This window comes from Cydia splendana, chromosome 18 (genome assembly GCF_910591565.1).
Source record: "Cydia splendana chromosome 18, ilCydSple1.2, whole genome shotgun sequence".
Lineage (NCBI taxonomy): Eukaryota > Metazoa > Arthropoda > Insecta > Lepidoptera > Tortricidae > Cydia > Cydia splendana.
The window spans coordinates 3788304-3807184 of NC_085977.1; the positions used below are offsets into that span (position 1 = coordinate 3788304).

Genomic DNA, 18881 nt, shown 5'->3' on the forward strand with positions numbered 1-18881 from the left:
ATGTTGATACACAGAGCCGAATAAACCAAAGGTTTTGCTCTTGATTCGGCCGAAACCGAACTTCATTCGACAACTACAGAAAATACGGTTTTAGCGCGGCCGAACGGTTCGGCAGTTTTTTGACAGAAACCGAACCTACGACCAAAACATGATTTTTATGCCGAAACCAAACGGAGAACACTAGCAATAATTTACTAGCACATTATGTTGTCTGCGCCACTTGCACCATCCCACTAACACGGGATTAACCGGTTAAACCGTTAACCCAGTGTCAAATTGTACTGGTAACCATGGTAACTCCAGGTTTAACCGGTTAACCTCGGGTTCGTGAATGGTGCAAGACTACACGTAGCCCTAAGTCTATGACTTACCAGTAGGTGGAATGTTGATGCACAGAGCGCGAGAGAGCCGGAAGTAGGTGCGGCCGAGCTGGTAGCAGCAGATTTGCAGCGCGTCGCTGATGTCGATTAGGAGGTCTGTATGTACGATGTTAAGGATATTGTTGAAACTGGTATACAGATGGCGTTGGCGCCTGATTACGTTGACAGGGATGTCAATTCTAATAATAGTGTTAAATTATTCTGTGTTTTTGAATTATATGACCCAAATGCTAAGCCAAATCCAAGAATAAATATGAAAAAGCTATGCTGGCGCCACCTATAAAAACCTTTAGAGTTGCCAACCGCATATTTGTTAAATTAAACTTGACTATAATTTCGTAAACATTGGGCCGATTAGAGTGCAAAATAATCATAAGAATTTTGCAGTAATACCTAATAGGATAAAATATCAGATGCTAGAGATGTTAACATAAAAACCGGGCAAGTGCGAGTCGGCCTCGCGCACGAAGGGTTCCGTACCATGTACCATAATGCAAAAAACGGTCACCCATCCAAGTACTGACCCCGCCCGACGTTGCTTAACTTAGGTAAAAAATCACGTTTGTTGTGTGGGAGCCCCACTTAAATCTTTATTTTATTCTGTTTTTAGTATTTGTTGTTATAGCGGCAACAGAAATACATCATCTGTGAAAATTTCAACTGTCTATATGTATAGCTATCACGGTTCGTGAGATACAGCCTGGTGACAGACGGACGGACGGACGGACGGACAGCGGAGTCTTAGTAATAGGGTCTCGTTTTACCCTTTGGGTACGGAACCCTAATAAAAAAGCAAATAAATATTAGGGCCGTTACACACAGGGCTCGGAACCAGTTTTTTTGGGTTACCTACGCCATTTCGAAAGATATTTTGCCGATAGTTGTTTTGTCGAAGACCTTTTATCGAATCTACTTTTAGATGAAAGCTTGATCAATCGAAGGTACCATTCATCGAAATATCATTTCACCGACAATGCGTTTTGTCGAAAGCTTAAAACATCGAATATTCATTTTATCGAAACTTTTTTACACATGATATTTCATCGACATTTGAAGTACTTACCTACTTATGCAATGTTTTATTTTATCGAAAAATGGAATCGTGACCGTTGCGAGGGTTTCAAGGTACAAGGGTTAAACAAATTTACAGAATAATTTTTTATTTCATAGCAAAAAATCTCTGGAAAACCGAGTAATAAATATCAAATAGTATATTTATTGGGTACTTCAGTTTAGTAACTTTAAGATAGGTCAAATATTACGTCTGGATACGATATCGTATCTTAGACGTAATATTCGACGTACGTTCGAATCAGGCATTGACTTATACAGGATGATTTCGGGGTCGTGGAGCAAGAGAGCCAGACATCATACAGAATCCAAAGATGAGCCTAATGATGTTGTTAATTATTATTTATCACCAATAATGATGATTGTTTTCCAGATGACAAGTAGGAAAAAACATTTTTGCATACAATTTGGTGACCCTACTCAATGTGACGTCTTGTCGCTTTCCATACAGCGTATGTCAAAAGTCACAGGGTGACCATAATTACTTAGTATAACAGTATTTTACTTGAAAAATAAGAATATTTAAAGTAATTATCTTTTAATAAAATACTACCATATGATAATGTGGATCATTTACAGAGTCAGAAAAAGTGCCCAGACCCAGAAATCAACCTGTATAATAAAGACGGGCCTCGCCTTAGACTGCACGATTAGCTAGTACTAGTACAGTCAGTGAGGGAGATCATCGTATAGAAAAGTTTTATATTTTCTGGATGAGATGGTGATATAGGCAAAGCTTCATTTGAAAATAATGCATAGGCAAGATACTAAACTGAAGTACCCAATAAATATACACTATTTTATATTTATTACTCGGTTTTCCAGTCTTACAAGATTTTTTGCTAGGCAATAAATAATTATTCTGTAAATTTGTTTAACCCTTGTGCCTTGAAACCCTCGCAACTGTCAAGATTCAATTTTTCGATCAAATAAAACATTGCATAAGTAGGTATAGTACTTCAAATGTCGATGAAATATCATGTGTAAAAAAGTTTCGATAAAATGAATATTCGATGTTTTAAGCTTTCGACAAAACGAATTGTCGGTGAAATGATATTTCGATGAATGGTACCTGCGATTGATCAAGCTTTCGTCTAAAAGTAGATTCGATAAAAGGTCTTCGACAAAACAACTATCGGCAAAACATCTTTCGAAATGGCGTAGGTAACCCAGTTTTTTTTTAATCCCAAAATAGCCCAATATTTATAATTATTTTATGCTCTTTCCGTAGGACTGAATCATGTATATATGTAACGACTTCTTATTATTAGATTGACTGATTGAAAATGAAATAATAAACCAAAGAACGCAATAACACCGATATTCTTTGTATGAAGAAAAAACCGGTGCCGAGCCTTAGTTCCACACTTGTGGTTGCAACCGCGCCGATTCGCCACAATTTTTTTTTCAGATAGCATATAAAAAAATATTTTCGTCTTCGCCGTGCGCCGCTGTGGTTGCGGCCGCAAGTGCGTATAGGCTGTAATCTTAATAAATAAATAACCGGGCAAGTGCGAGTTGGACTCGCGCACGAAGGGTTCCGTACCATAATGCAAAAAACGGCAAAAAAAAAAACGGTCACCCATCCAAGTACTGACCCCGCCCGACGTGGCTTAACTTCGGTCTAAAATCACGTTTGTTGTATGGGAGCCCCACTTAAATCTTTATTTTATTCTATTTTTTAGGGTTCCGTACCTCAAAAGGAAAAAACGGAACCCTTATAGGATCACTCGTGCGTCTGTCTGTCTGTCTGTCTGTCTGTCTGTCCGTCTGTCACAGCCGATTTTCTCCGGAACTACTGAACCAATCAAGTTGAAATTTGGTACACATATGTAAGTTTGTGACCCGAATACGGACATGTAACGTAAACAAATGAATTTTAAACATGGGGGCCACTTTTGGGGGGTAAATGAAAAAATGATAAAAAAAAATTTTTCAAACTATATCATGTTACATATCAAATAAAAGAGCTTATTGTAAGGATTTCAAATAATTTTTTTTATAATTTTCGAATCAACAGTTTAGAAGTTATTCAAGAAAATAGGCAAAAAATGACCATTCCCCCCCCCCTTATCTCCGAAACTACTAGGTCTAAAATTTTGAAAAAAATACATAAAATAGGTCTATACCTATAGATGACAGGAAAACCTATTAGAAATGTAAAGTCAAGCGTGAGTCGGACTTAATTACAGTTTTTAATCCGACCCCTACGGATTTTTTAAAGAGATTTCACTCACGTTTCACATAAAAAATACATTGTTAACAGTGCCGGATTACTTAGAGTATTAGTTTTCTTAGAGTAATTGGTGATAATTTTCTGATAAGATAATCATTTTAAATATTTAACGGTCTTACCTACTTACGAGTAATTGTAAGGTCAAATTAAAAATAATGTTTAAAAAAAATGTTAAATTCAGAGCTAGCTTAAAGTTTTTTGTACTCGTCGACTTTAATGGTTGAATTAATAAAGACTTTGTAACCAATAAGCAAAACAAGCACGTGCTTAGGGCACCACGTTCAGGAGGGGCACCAAAATGCCAGGTTGAAAAAGGTGAACAAATTTTAAAATTAGGGACAGACACATCGTTTTTACCACACGATTTTTTTTAGCTGTCCAAAAGCTAATTTGCAAAAATAATGGCGCGTAATTCTTTGGGAAACAATCGGTAGCAGTAGAAGAGTCGTGATTACATGCATAGATTCGATTTCAACCCACTCTTTTGCGGTTCGGCGTTAGGTCTTATGCGAGGCCTTCTGCCTTAATTACACTTGGGCGTGGATCCAAATCCAAGCTTTCCTCTTTCGCAGCTAGGCCTACTGCCTTTCTCACACTTCGCCAATTCAATTCCAAGCTCTGCTTTCTTGCATATTTTATGCATGAAAACAACCTCGAATATCGAAGCCTAAGAAATATCGAGCCCTATGCGAAGCTAGGCTGATAGAAAACTGTCCCATCCCTTCTCTGTATGAAATCCTGGATTCGCGCCTGGTTGGGACTAAAAGTAAAATTGCGTTTGTATATCGAAAAATTTTCGCGCTCGCTTCGCTCGCGTTATCAATAACTTTATAAGGTATGATAAAGGTGACATTCGGGTGGCGACTGCAGCAACATTACTCTGTTGCAACGTTACTGCTGCAGTACTGTCAACTTCCGTGATAAAATGATGTGACTGATTTCCATACTAAAAGTAAAAATTTACAACTGTCTATCATATTGCGTTTTTATATCGAAAAATTTCCGCGCTCGCTTCGCTCGCGTTTCTATTACTTTCTAAGCTATGATAAAGGTGACATTCGGGTGGCAACTGCAACAGCATTAGGTACTCTGTTGCAACATTACTGCCGCGGCACTGTCAATTTTCGTGATAAAATGATGTGACTGATTTCCATTCTCAGCTGTAACGCGGCAATGAACTTCTCTCAATTTACCAAAAAATCAATGTAATCTTGATGACCCGAGGGAGAGGGGGCACCTAGAAATCCTTAGGGCGTCAACATATCTTAATCCGGCACTGATTGTTAAAAATTGTGTAATATACGGAACCCTTGGAACGCGAGTCCGACTCGCACTTGGCCGGTTTTTTTTAGTATTTGTTGTTATAGCGGCAACAGGAATACATCATCTGTGAAAATTTCAACTGTCTAGCTATCACGGTTCGTGAGATACAGCCTGGTGACAGACGGACGGACGGACGGACAGCGAAGTCTTAGTAATAGGGTCCCGTTTTACCCTTTGGGTACGGAACCCTAAAAAGCCTTTATTTCCAATTTTTTTTACATTAGAAGTTTCTCAGTTGGTTAGTAAGTTCCTTATAGCTAATAGTTAGTGTTAAGTTTATGTATATTATTTACTATTTATTTATTTTATTTGGACCCCTCTTCGGGTGTAGGCCTCCTCCAACTGTCTCCATTTTTGCCTGTCTTCCGCTTCGTTTAGCCAGTCTTTCCCTGCAGTTTCTTTTATATCTGCTAGCCATCGTTTATACGGCTTTCCCACTTTCCTTTTGCCAATAGGGTCTCTCCATTTGGTTGCCACTATTGTCCATCTATTGTCTTTATACCGTGCGATGTGTCCTGCCCATCGCCATTTTAATTTGAGGGCTTGAGTTAGTGCGTCTTGTAACTTTGTTTTTAGGGTTCCGTACCCAAAGGGTAAAACGGGACCCTATTACTAAGACTTCGCTGTCCGTCCGTCCGTCCGTCCGTCCGTCCGTCCGTCCGTCCGTCCGTCCGTCTGTCACCAGGCTGTATCTCACGAACCGTGATAGCTAGACAGTTGAAATTTTCTCAGATGATGTATTTCTGTTGCCGCTATAACAAGAAATACTAAAAACAGAATAAAATAAAGATTTAAATGGGGCTCCCATACAACAAACGTGATTTTTGACCAAAGTTAAGCAACGTCGGGAGTAGTCAGTATTTGGATGGGTGACCGTTTTTGTCTTTGCTTTTTTTGTTTTTTTTTTCGCATAATGGTACGGAACCCTTCGTGCGCGAGTCCGACTCGCACTTGCCCGGTTTTTATTTCTCTTATAGACATACTCTTTATTGTAATATTAGCTTAGGGCAATTGATTACTAATGTCAGGTCAGGACACTAAGCACGAAAAATTTCGTAACATTTGACAACATTTCTTCTAACACACTGCTACTTTTTAGGGTTCCGTACCCAAAGGGTAAAAACGGGAGCCTATTACTAAGACTCCGCTGTCCATCCGTCTGTCTGTCACCAGGCTGTAACTCATGACCCGTGATAGACAGTTGAAATTTTCACAGATGATATATTTCTGTTGCCGCTATAACAACAAATACTAAAAACAGAATATACCTAATAAATATTTAAGTGGGGCTCCCATACAACAAACGTTATTATTTCGCCGTTTTTTGCGTAATGGTACGGAACCCTTTGTGCGCGAGCCCGAGTCGCACTTGGTCGGTTTTTACTCTGGCTGATGGGACAAAATAACAAAAAAAAATAGTTGATCCACCCAAGTACAACTTAAAAAAAGGATACGAGCTGTGCCTTCAGTTCTACACGTCATATACACGCAAGCCGCCTGCGTGTGGCTCGCCGGCCGCCCAATGGTCAGATGCCTGGACAGAGCCATCTTGAAAAAGTTGCAAGCGATGTCTATGCATTGCTGGTTGAGCCGTAGTTGCTGACAGAGTGCTGTGATGCCATCTCTGGCTTTCCGTAAGGTTACTTCTCTGGATTCTTGGCCAATGCCCGCATTGAAAGCTGAAAATTGTGTTTGAATTAAATTAATTTGGACTCATCATATTCACTTAATATTTTACTACCGCTTCTAACAAAATAAGTATTTGTTGAATAAATATTTCCATCTGTAAAATTTTATACAGTCCTCTAAAACACGGAATGTGGCCCAAGAGCATTCAAAATTATAATTAATTCTACCCATAAGTATGATAACAGATTGAAAGTGTTTAACATCTTTTATTTGCATGAAGCCACAGGCAGAGGCTTACCTACTTTAAAAGGTTTTTCAATCAATCATTGAAGGATTTTCTAATGTAACTTTCTAATAATAAGATTATTTGTGTTGTCTCATATGATACCGAAGACCTCACTTTAAAGTTAACTAAGCCACAATATTGATTGGTAATTGTTTTTGTTTAGTAGCTCCTTTCTTTAGAAAACTCCAAAACATAGGACTGCTTAAATCATCATGGAACTTATTCCGAAAAATCCTTACCTCCTCCAAAACCAGTTGCGCCTCCTTTGGACTCAGCAGACACAAACTGGCCAATAGCCGAAGCTCCTCCATGAGCGTTTTCTTGGAACTCTACTTCGGCCACTATAATGTTGTCCTCCAACACAGTTCCGCAGTTTGTACACACTGCATCACCTCGAGCGGGATCTACTTCTATCTCCGAAGAGCCACAGTGCTTGCATTTCTTCCCCGACATTGTTAAATCGGCTGAAACATCAAGAAAACATACGTTAACAAATGTTTACGTATTGGGTTAAAATTTATGGGGTTTGTGCACGACGAGACAAAGATTTCAACTTACGGATATGACAAAATTGATAACTGACGCTGTTCCTATAAGCTAGACGTGTAATTTGTCTAAAACAGGGAATATTATCATGCTTTTCGATATAATAATACAGTTAGGTGAACCATGCATTTACTTTGACAGCTGACATTGACATGACATATTAAAGATGTTCTACTACGTACATTATTCATAACGATACATATTCCGTTTTTTTTACTCATAATGTAACAATTCAATTTAATTTATCTAATTTTAAATCTGTTTACAATATTAATAACAAACTTATTTGTATTAAACAGCGACAATGTTGCGTGACGTGAAACGAAACGTATATTTTTAACCGACTTCAGAAAAGGGTAGTAATCGTACAATTATGTCATAGAAGGTAGGATCGTATAGAAGTGGTATACGCGTGCCTCTGTGAGGGACAAAACATACGCAAATGCGACACTGTGATTGGTCGAATTCATTTGTTGCCCACCATTATCCATACTAAAAAAAAGGTGGGGAACAAATAAAATGTGAGACTGTGACAAGGACAAACAATAATAGCTCTTTCGCTGCTACTCCTACTGAAAGATACATAAGACTATCCCGTTCTGTCAGTTACCCCCACCACTCATGCCAGATCCAGGTATATCCTAGATTCATGAATTATGTAGTTATTTGAAAAAAAAACTAGTTTAACGGTTAAACTAGGTTTTTTTTCAAAAAAAGTTAAAGTTAAAGTCACTTTAACCGCAATTTGCCATTTTGATTACGTCACACACATATTATAAATTAAACGATTTCATATTATAAAATGCGACTATTATTCAAGGAAACGATTATAACTATATATTTAAGTGAAAATATGTTGGTAAATATACTTACTTGGTCAAGCAAATCTTGTCAGTAGAAAAAGGCGCGAATTTCTAAAGTTCTATGGGACTTCGCGCCTACATTTTTTAAGTTTGCCGCCTTTTTCTACTGACAAGATTCGCTTGACCAAGTATAATTAACGTATTAAAACAGTTATTTGTTCAACAAGGTAGCAAAGTCGTTGTTTACCCCTTGAGCTAATATTTAGATCCGAGAAAGCGAAATATTTATAATGGATATCGATAAGACCGTGGTTCATAAAATGGGATCTTGAGCATTGTGAGGGTTTCAAGACACGAGATATAAACAAACTTTGCTGCTGAGTGAAACTAAAAAATCTGTAATACGTTACAAATCTAATTCAAAATTATTTTATATAGGTATAATTCTAATCCAACATTCCAACATCCAAAGACTTTTTTGTACAATTAACAACTTGTACTTCTGTGTTTGTATGTTGCAACTTTTAAATAGTGAAAATAAAGGAATACTAAACATACTTGGATTTGGCAATAAAGTATTAGATTTCTAGAACGAAATCAAGTGACAAAATTCACGGAATCCTCAGCGCAAGGGTCAGATTCAAAGCTATCTATTTTTTGTATCAAGCGAACCAACAAAGATGATAGCATTCAAAACGCAAACCGTATGACGTCATAGCCACACTGCGATGCCATTGGTTGAATATCACGCCATACGTCTTTTTATAGACGGTGAGATCACCCTTTTAAATTTTGTTTAGGTTGAAGTAAGACAGCATACTCGAAAAGTTGATGCTTCGATACAAAGTGGCGGCGCTTCGGACATTTCGAAACAAGGGGCGAGAAATTCTCAGGAGAGAAGGGCATCCCCAAAGCGAGGACGACGTCATCGGAGATGAGTCATCATTGTTGTGTTCTCAGATAATCTGCGCGCATTTGCTTCGAATCGGAACTGTCACAAAAGTTGCAAAGTGAAGTGAACTGTCAGAATCAGATTGAAAACGAACGATTACGCTACGCTAGTTTGATATTACGCGGAACTATAACAGGTTTGGACTTAACCTCGTCAATTGGCTCATGATATCGCGTTTGTGCATTACGTAAATCTCGTGTTGTGTTTTGTGAGGACTATAATATGACGATGAAGCTCGATGTTAGTGATAGCCAGTCCAACCATTCTGAGTCCAACGACAGTCAAAGTTCGCAGGACTCCAGCAATGACTTCATGGCAACGATACAAGCATCCAGATCGCTGCTTACGGTGAGTGGAAAAAAAAAGTTCAAGGTCACATCAATGCTTTATCACTTGAATATGGGTTATAAACCTACTGAAACTACTTCTATGTTCTTCAAATGAGTTACAATTACTTTGAACTAACCTCAAACTATGATAGGTAACTTAGTTTTCAACTAGTTGACTGTTTGTCAGCATTATCACGTACAAAATAATTGTATTTTGTTGTAATGTGCTATTTCTAGAGAGGTACTTCCTGCAACCACATATTGATAGGGGTCTATGTTTTCAATTGTATTGTTTGATAGCAGCGTTGAAATACCAATGGTTATAAGGAAATTGCTACTGTTGTCTGTATTCCATAATAATTATGATTTATTTTAGTTGTTTCAAAGCAAGAGTGAATAATTTGTTTCTGAATCAGTGAAATCACTTTCAGCTTTTTGACCATTTCTGTTTATTACTGTCAGGGAAGCGTTTCAGTAAACTTTATGATGATTTAAGGAAATAAATCATCGGCCAGATGAGGAGAGATGTTGTTGTTTAACAGGAAGTTCTAGGGAGTTGGTAACACATTGGACCGGCAATCCAAGGATGTGGGTTCGAGTCCCATTTGGCCAGAGTTGATCATCATTGATTTTTTCATTGTGATTGACATCTGTATTTACAAATTATAGAGTGTAATTTCTAGACATTGTTTATTGTGAAAATAACAAATTCTGGTACTGTTTTTATAATTTTTATTATTTTATTGTATCTATCAACTAACATAACACGTTCATAAATTTAGATTCTTATCTGATAACGATTCTGTGAATTTCATACAATACTTACCACACCAACACTACTGATAGATAGCACACATATTAGTCACCACATTAATATCTTATCCAAAAAGTAAACAAAGTTCTTACACTTACAGTACCAATTTTATTAAGGCCTAAAGTAAACCAAGTAATTCTATTTCCGCTGTGCTATTTCTTATTTTGATTTGCATCTCTAGATTCCATATACAAATCTCGCTATTTGACCTTTTCTATTTGATAATCTTATTTATGGCAGTAATAGAGTACAGTCGCCATTAGATATATCGGAGCTGCCGAGGTGCTCAAAAATATCTGAACATGCACTTTAACACCTTGACAATAGAGCTGTGTTCAGATATTTGTGAGCACCTTGGCCGTTGCGAATCGCAACTTGCGATGTTTATATTTATAGATAACCTCTAGGCTAGCTGCCTGCACTGCACCACAAAACTTGTGAGACAAATGCAATTATAATTTGTTAAAATATAGATTGGACATAAAATGGAACAGGAGACCTTCTTATAGGCCACTGGGCAGCTAGAAGATCAAGTCCTTTAGAATAAGGAAGTATGTGAAGGATAATATTATTGTTACAGCTTGAAGTAGGGGTTTCCCAAGAAATTAAATTAAATAAATAATTAATTTTGTTACTGTTCAATTAATTAATATTCATACAAAACATAATTACTTAGGCACATGAGCAACCGGGATAAGGCCTTATTTATAGTTTTTTTATTTTATTTATTATGTCAATTTTATCATATTTTTTTAATCATAAAGAAGGCTTACATTTATTTCTGAAGAACAGAACATATAAAGATGGTAGATTCTGCATGTTTTAAGGAATTTTTAATCTGTCTGGGTTTTACGGATTTTGTTCTAGTTTGGATTGGAGCCCATTGAGAAATTAATAGGATGATTTGTTTCAAAAATTTTCAGGAGTATCCCTACAAACAATTTATTTTTGAAATATTAAATATTTTTTATATTGTCCCGAGAACCGTGATTTCACTGATATTTTTTCCTGGCGATGGTAACATAGGTGACAGCAGGCTTATGCATACTGTATGCATTAGTTCACTGTGCTATGGACTTCATAATAACAAGTGGCTGATTTGATCTTTGAAAAAACTTTTACTGTACAATACAATGTAGACTCCGTTTCAAAAGATTTACAACCTAATTTAAAATAGATAGAATAGAAAGCCATTTATTCGATAAAGCACACATACACAGGACTAAAAGATGAAAAACAAAGAAAATGAAAAGGGTAACAACAACAATGCAAAGTACAATGGGGTTGGCAACTGTCAAAGGTTTGCATAGATGGCGCCATCATAGGTTGCCCCTTTTTCTATGAGATTTGGCTTAAAGGGCTGGCATCCAGGGTATTAAAAAAACGAAAATTTGACACAATTCTAGGGATTGACAGGGCAAGCTATGATGGCTAAAAACATCTGCTAAAAACTTCCACCGGCCAACCCCATTCAATTCAAACTCTAGCAACCATTTTGTATTGTGAATGTTACCGATAGGTATATGACATACTGTCAATGTCTGGAATACAAAAATGTGGATTGCCGCAGTACAGTAGGTATTATATTATAAACTATTGTTCTTAACTGTAAATTAAACCGCATAGAAAATAAATTATAACTAGACTTTTCCTTTGTTTTATGGTTCAAACAAACAAACATAGAAGTAATAAAAAAAACTGAATAAAAAAGTAGGGGTATTATTTAACATGTTTGCCAAACCTACTACTTTACTGTTTAGTTACCACAAGGGCTAGTTCGTAGCCAACTGCTTCATTTATCTGAAATATGCCTATGATGGATTCCTTTATCAATCGTTCTAGGATCTCTTCACTTTTTTTAATTATAATGTTATTAAGCTTAGATCATCATCATCTCCTAGTCGTTTTCGGCTACAGCGACTGCTTTTCTACCGCTGAGAGCAGGTGACTGCTTAGATATATAATATAATATACTTATGTATATATGGTATATGTTTTTAGAGTTACATTAACCATTAAATTTAGGGTTCTCAGGGGTCGGCAACGCTTAAGTGGCTCCTGTGATGTTGCTTATGTCCATGGGCGACGATGACCGCTTCCCATCAGGCGGCTCGTCTGCTCGTTTGCTGACTATCACATAAAAAAAAAATAAGCTTGGTTCACGGAACTCTTATGAAATCACTTTGGTATTGTAAACCGTCTTGTGGGTTGGAACGTTTGTGCATAACTACGTCCAAGTGTGCTTTATTGCAGATTTTTTTCTAAAGATAAGAAAAAACCGGGCAAGTGCGAGTCGGACTCGCGCACGAAGGGTTCCAAAAAACGGCAAAAACAAAAGGTCACCCATCCAAGTACTGACCCCTACTGACCCCGCCCGACGTTGCTTAACTTCGGTCAAAAATCACGTTTGTTGTATGGGAGCCCCACTTAAATCTTTATTTTATTCTGGTTTAGTCTTTGTTGTTATAGCGGCAACAGAAATACATCATCTGTGAAAATTTCAACTGTCTAGCTATCACGGTTCGTGAGATACAGCCTGGTGACAGACGGACGGACGGACGGACGGACAGCGGAGTCTTAGTAATAGGGTCCCGTTTTACCCTTTGGGTACGGAACCCTAAAAACTGGGGATATCAATTTACTACCTAACCAACGTATTACACGTAGGGTCGTTTTATAGGTCATATATCTATACTTGGTCAAGCAGATCTTGTCAGTAGAAAAAGGCGCGAAATTCAAATTTTCTATGAGACGATATCCCTTCGCGCCTACATTTTTCAAATTTGCCGCCTTTTTCTACTGACAAGATCTGCTTGACCAAGTATATTTTATTTATTAACCACTCGCTACCGTGCGCCGTGACGTCATATTCGAGGAAAACGCTACGCTACCACACGTCGCCCTAATAACTTGATTGCTTCAAACTGACGGGCACAAGTATGTAGGTACGTGAATTGATGTTGGCATTAGCAAACAATAGCATTAACGCCGTTTACGAGTGGTATGGTGTTAGTTAGGTTCTTTTCACTGACTTAAAACTACCCAAGTCCTACTGTACCTATATGTAAAGAGTTAAAGACTCCGTTAACAATTCTTAAGGTATTATTTAATTAAGAGTAGGGGTATCATCACCCACACTGTGAACTTTACATCGGTGGACCGGCTATCACGGTTCATGAGATACAGCCTGGTGACAGACAGACGGACAGTGGAGGCTTAGTAATAGGGTCCCGTTTTTACCCTTTGATTACGGAACCCTAAAAAATCACAATGATAACGCACACCAACTAAGAGGACCTGGCCCTATTCCTCTTACGTATTCAGCCAGGACTGTAGCTTACTAAATGGTTTTTGCAGTAAAAGAAAACACGAAACACTTGACCACCTTGACCTGCCTTCCCGACAGATCCGAGCACATGCATGAAAAATTTATGAAAATGGCGACCTACAAATTATGCGGTATCGGTTTACATATTCCGTTTATACCGGTTTACCATTCGATATGATATGCTATATGAGAGTCAAAATGTGTTGTGACGTTGGTGCAGAATACTAACGATACAACACGTGATGTAATGTCCTTCGGGTTCCGATGAATTCGTATCAAATAACTGAATACATTATTTAAACTTAGCCGTTGAGGGCAGAGCAGTGAGCAGAGACATAGTGCAAACGCCTTCCTGTTCATGCTTCTGACTCTGACGATGCCTGCCTGCCATGATGACAGTTTTGGCTGACTAGTAGAGTCAGAAGCAGTGAGTTGGACTGTGATTACAGTTCTTAGTGGCAGGCACCTGCAGGGACAGTCGCCGTCAGATATATCGGAGCGGCGAAGGTGTTCACAATATTTGAACACACACTAACGCGCTGACAATAGACGTGTGTTCAGATATTTGTTAGTGCCTCAGCCGCTCCAATATATCTGATGGCCACTGTACCAGTATCTACATTATCTACTCGAAACATGCAGCGGCAACATGCCCATAGCATAGCAGCATTGCATTGACGACAGTGAGCACTGTCGTTAAGGCCGTCTTAAACTGTGCTGGGGCCCTTGGGCACTCAAGAATTTGATCTTGATCTCCCACTGTCCATGTCCTCGGGGCCCCCAGAGGATGGGGGCCCTGGGCACGGGCCTATGTGCCCTTATGGTAAAGACGGTATTGACTGTCGTCGATCATACTACGGTAAGTATACGGTATGATTTGAGAAGCATTTCGTTCTGCATTATGGCACACTATTTGCTATTACGAATTGCCTTTTTCCCTGAAAATTATCGATAAAATGATGTCCTTTTGAATGTGATTTAATATGTGTTCAAAACGCGAAAGTTTTAAATGTTACATGTCCGTCTGTACGATAAATGTGACGTCCCACGGTCAAAGGTACCTTATGGCGGGTATGGAGTTATGCATACCCCAGTAATCTACAATAAATAAGCTATCGATAACACAAAAGATCAACCTTCTAGGTTGCGTAGTTACAGAGATATGATTTTTTGAAAATAATGTTGTGAAATGAGCAACTTTACGATAGAGAAGTTTTAAGTTTAGCCGCCTAAAAAACTATGTTCCTGAAGTAAGTTACATAGTTGACTACAAATAATAATACCTTATATATCTGAGATTAAAAAAATATTGCGACTTGTTCTGTAATGCAAATAGAAACTTTTGATATCGACTGATCTATGTGTATACTAACCAATCTCTTGAAAATAAAGTTTTATTTTATTTTCACGATTGATTGCAATGAGCTCTCAAGATTTAAATTTTATCTATTAGAAAACGACACTGACAGACAGTTTAAGCAAAAAACAATACCGATTTAGAGGTGAAAATGTATTTTCTGACTTTTTCATATAAAATCACAAAATTGAATATTTTTACTTTTAATGTGACACACAATCAACTTTTCTGAGCACATATGAAAGAAATTCTGTCATTCAAATGAAATAAATCCTAAAACCCCAACTAAATACTATATTTAACCCCTTATGCCACTTTAAACTTACATAACAATAACAGTATTTGCTCCATACATTTACGAAAAGGTACCTTATGGAAATAAATCTAATAATACATCACTACAAAATATCAATCATATTACAGTTTAACTTTTATGAATAGAAAATATTAATTTACATTAAACTGCCCCAAATTTAATTAGTTCTTCGTCATAATAATCTTAAAAAAGACCAATAATTTGTATGTAATGAAAAGGTACCTTGTGATTAAGTTACATGATGAGGCATGATGATGATGGAACAGTTAGGATAAACTAATAATATTTTGGGGTTAAGATGGTATAAATCGTCTATTTCTTATCAATAATATATTTCGGTTGCTATTGAAGATAAGCGGCATTGAGGTTCAATGACCTCAGATATTCCATAAGGTAATGCGTCGGGTATTGGCATTTTTCAGCAAACCAATGGCTGATTTACTGCATGCGACCAAACCAAATGAAGATTATTCTAGTTAAGAAAGACTTGACGAGAGTAACTTTGGTATAATAGCAGGCTACTTGGATTTGTAATGTCGGTCGATGTACGGTTATAATATTTGCGAGGCGCCCCAACCAGAACTGAAATTATCAAATTAGTTTTGCTGAATGCTAATACAGTTCTCTACCAAACTTCTTTTCCCGTATTGACTAGTTTTTTTGGGAATTTTCAATCTTTTTTTCCATAAGGTACCTTTTCTACTAAACTCTGAGACGACATTACTAGGCTTATAACTAACTTATAACAAAAATAAAAACAGGTAAACAAACGTTACGCATTAAGGTTTCAGATCAAACATTAAAAAAAAATTGAGCATTTTTTCACCTCTTTACAAAACATTTCATATCTCCGAAACTAGAAACCCTCATAAGGTACCTTTTCCCGTGGAACGTCACAAATAATCGTGTATAATAAAAATATAATAGTTTCAGACTTACCGATTATGATCGTACACCCATTAGCCCGCTACCGAGAACCACCCCATTAATCCTAGTTCATATAACATTTCCAATTCTCGCTAGCTCACTTTCCATTTTCCAGAAACAAACAAAAGCTGGCCGTGAACTTCGTTCCTAATGACCTTAGCCATGATTCAGCAGCTCGTAGTTCTATTCCTAATGCAGACGGCTCTAGCTATTGGACGCCACTGTTATATGATCTCGCGATCTGTATCAAATAAGTCTAATCTGATATCGCACTTATACTGGATGCAATAAGGCTTTGAATTGCATGCGATTGGAATGTTACCTAAGTTCTGCGATAACATCAATAACCTCACTTTTTTATAAAATGACGTAAATGACAAAAGTAAAGTAATACGATACACTCTTTGTACGAACAGGGTAGGAATTGTGTAACAGTGAAATAGTCACATATCGAGATCGATGTTAGGTATTGCAACGTTGAATTACGAAATAGTGAATGAATCATTAGTGGTGAACCCTGTAAAGGCCACGCTGATAAATTATTTCTTAAAGCCTAGTAGGCCAGATTAAAATCTGTTAGGTAGTCTATCATTTTATATCTTAATTAATCTTAAAGGACGTCCCATATCCCATATCATTATCTTAGGACAAGATTAAAAGCTTTGAAAGGTCACTAAGACACATGAAAATACACTCATTGTGAAATTATGACCAATAAATGTTGCGTAGGTTCGATTTTACTTCTGAAATACGTTACATTTAAGAGCCCATCAACGTGCACACTATAGCGCCACTGCTAAATAATCGTGATTATTTAAATTTAACGAAAGATATTTCAAGCGGACCCCGGGTTCCCATGAGCCGTGGCAAAAATGCCGGGATAACGCGAGGAAGAAGAAGAAGAAGAAAGATATTTAAAAAAGGGGGTCGCTACGTACTGTGTTTTGTATTTCAGTACCTTTTGAATACAATACATCAGACTAGTTTTTATGTTGCTGGATCGATCTATGAACTCAAAACAAAAACGGCCGTTTTAACTTTGGACGCATAGATTGACGAATCCAGCAACATTAAAAGTAGTTTGATGTATTCAAAAGGTGCTTAAATATAAAACACAGTACGTAGCGGCTCCCTAAATTAAATTTAAATAATCACGATTATTTAGCAGTGGCGCTAGTGTGCACGTTGATGGGCTCTTAACGCGAACCAGTATTTTCTAGACATGTTGTGTAGGTATCACATTTTTTAAACTAAACCTACTTACTATACCGCTTTTAATTGCTGAGTTGCCTAATTGCGAACCAGACACTCCTCCTCTTCCAGTGTAATGATTGGAATGATATAAGACAGTCTGAAATTTGAAACTATAATTACTTGCCTTGTGTTTCGAGGTCCTGGGTTCAATTGCCGGCAATATACCGATCACTTCTACGAATAAAAAAAAAGATAAGGAAACATTATAAGGAATCCTTGCAAAATGCCTAAAATGAGGAAAAGCACCGGACATCGTATTGATAGTGCAATCTTATCAATCGTAAGTTTTTTAAGTGATGTAAACATTTCTAATAAATCAATAAAAGCATGTCTGACGTCACCTAAACTCCTAAACCTAAACAATTTTACGTTTTTTTTTTGTAATCAGTTTCAAACATGATTTGTGTTTTAGACCTTAAGTCTATTACTATACGATTTCTTTTAGAAACGCGGATTTATGTACAAGTTGCGGCTTTATGTATTTTGCGGTTTGTTGTCGTTTACAACAAAAGATCTTAGCACGATCGGCGCACATTATCTACTGTGTATACACGTGTATGAGTGGTTTGACTGTTCCAAGAAAATTACAGCGTTCAAATACTGGGCGTAGGTTATTCACCTATCCTTGTTTTTTTTGTCTCTTGCAGGATTCTCTTTTAATTAGAGATTAATTTATTATTGCCTTGAAACTCTTGAAAGTAAACTGTCATGTAGGTAACTTTCAAGAGACTCACCCTTAAGAAAGGGTCAGAGCACTAACATGACATCGTTCAAGGTTATATTTCACGCTTCAAGCATTACTTTAATACGTAACCTCCTGTTTGGTTTGAGTGGTTCCAATATAACCTTGTGGAATAAGGACCTTGCCAAATAAGAAGCATTTGGCATGACTATTATTTGTCGAATGATTCCTATTGCCTCCTTATACCCTTGGGACTCCACTGTCCGTCTGTCTGTCTGTCGCCAGGCTGTATCTCATGAACCGTGATAGCTAGACAGTTGAAATTTTCACAGATGATGTATTTCTGTTGCCACTATAACAACAAATACTAAAAAGTACGGAACCCCACTTGTTTTAATTTAGGTAGAAACTGTTTTGTCTGCTGGTTTCATTTACTTACATATGCCAGGCCGAGTTCATTAAATATGTAGGTATCTAGGTATGTAAACAACTGCAACAATAACATAAGCGGGTTTGTGTTGACCATCGTTTATCATTACGTTGCAGTTAAACGGCTGTTTTATTATATTTATAGTATTTACACCACATAACATGACATTATGTATGTGTGAGTATTGTTAACATTAATAATACCTACTTTACATCAGA

The 18881-nt window shown here is 37.2% G+C and overlaps 2 protein-coding genes and 1 long non-coding RNA gene across 3 annotated transcripts in view; 2 read left to right on the top strand and 1 right to left on the bottom strand.

The window, feature by feature from the left end:
* Nucleotides 1-7610, bottom strand: part of LOC134799371 (transcription factor IIIB 90 kDa subunit) — a 59074-nt gene extending 51464 nt beyond the window's left edge. The window contains 4 exon segments of the mRNA XM_063771781.1: nucleotides 372-476; nucleotides 6465-6689; nucleotides 7165-7389; nucleotides 7484-7610. Of these exon segments, the coding sequence (XP_063627851.1) occupies nucleotides 372-476; nucleotides 6465-6689; nucleotides 7165-7378 (544 nt within the window). The 5' untranslated portion in view covers nucleotides 7379-7389; nucleotides 7484-7610.
* LOC134799388 (uncharacterized) overlaps nucleotides 1-18881 on the top strand; it is a 232755-nt gene that overhangs the window by 175100 nt on the left and 38774 nt on the right. The window lies entirely within an intron of this gene.
* LOC134799342 (transcription factor kayak) overlaps nucleotides 9170-18881 on the top strand; it is a 48486-nt gene continuing 38774 nt past the window's right edge. The window contains 1 exon segment of the mRNA XM_063771746.1: nucleotides 9170-9574. Within this exon segment, the coding sequence (XP_063627816.1) occupies nucleotides 9449-9574 (126 nt within the window). The 5' untranslated portion in view covers nucleotides 9170-9448.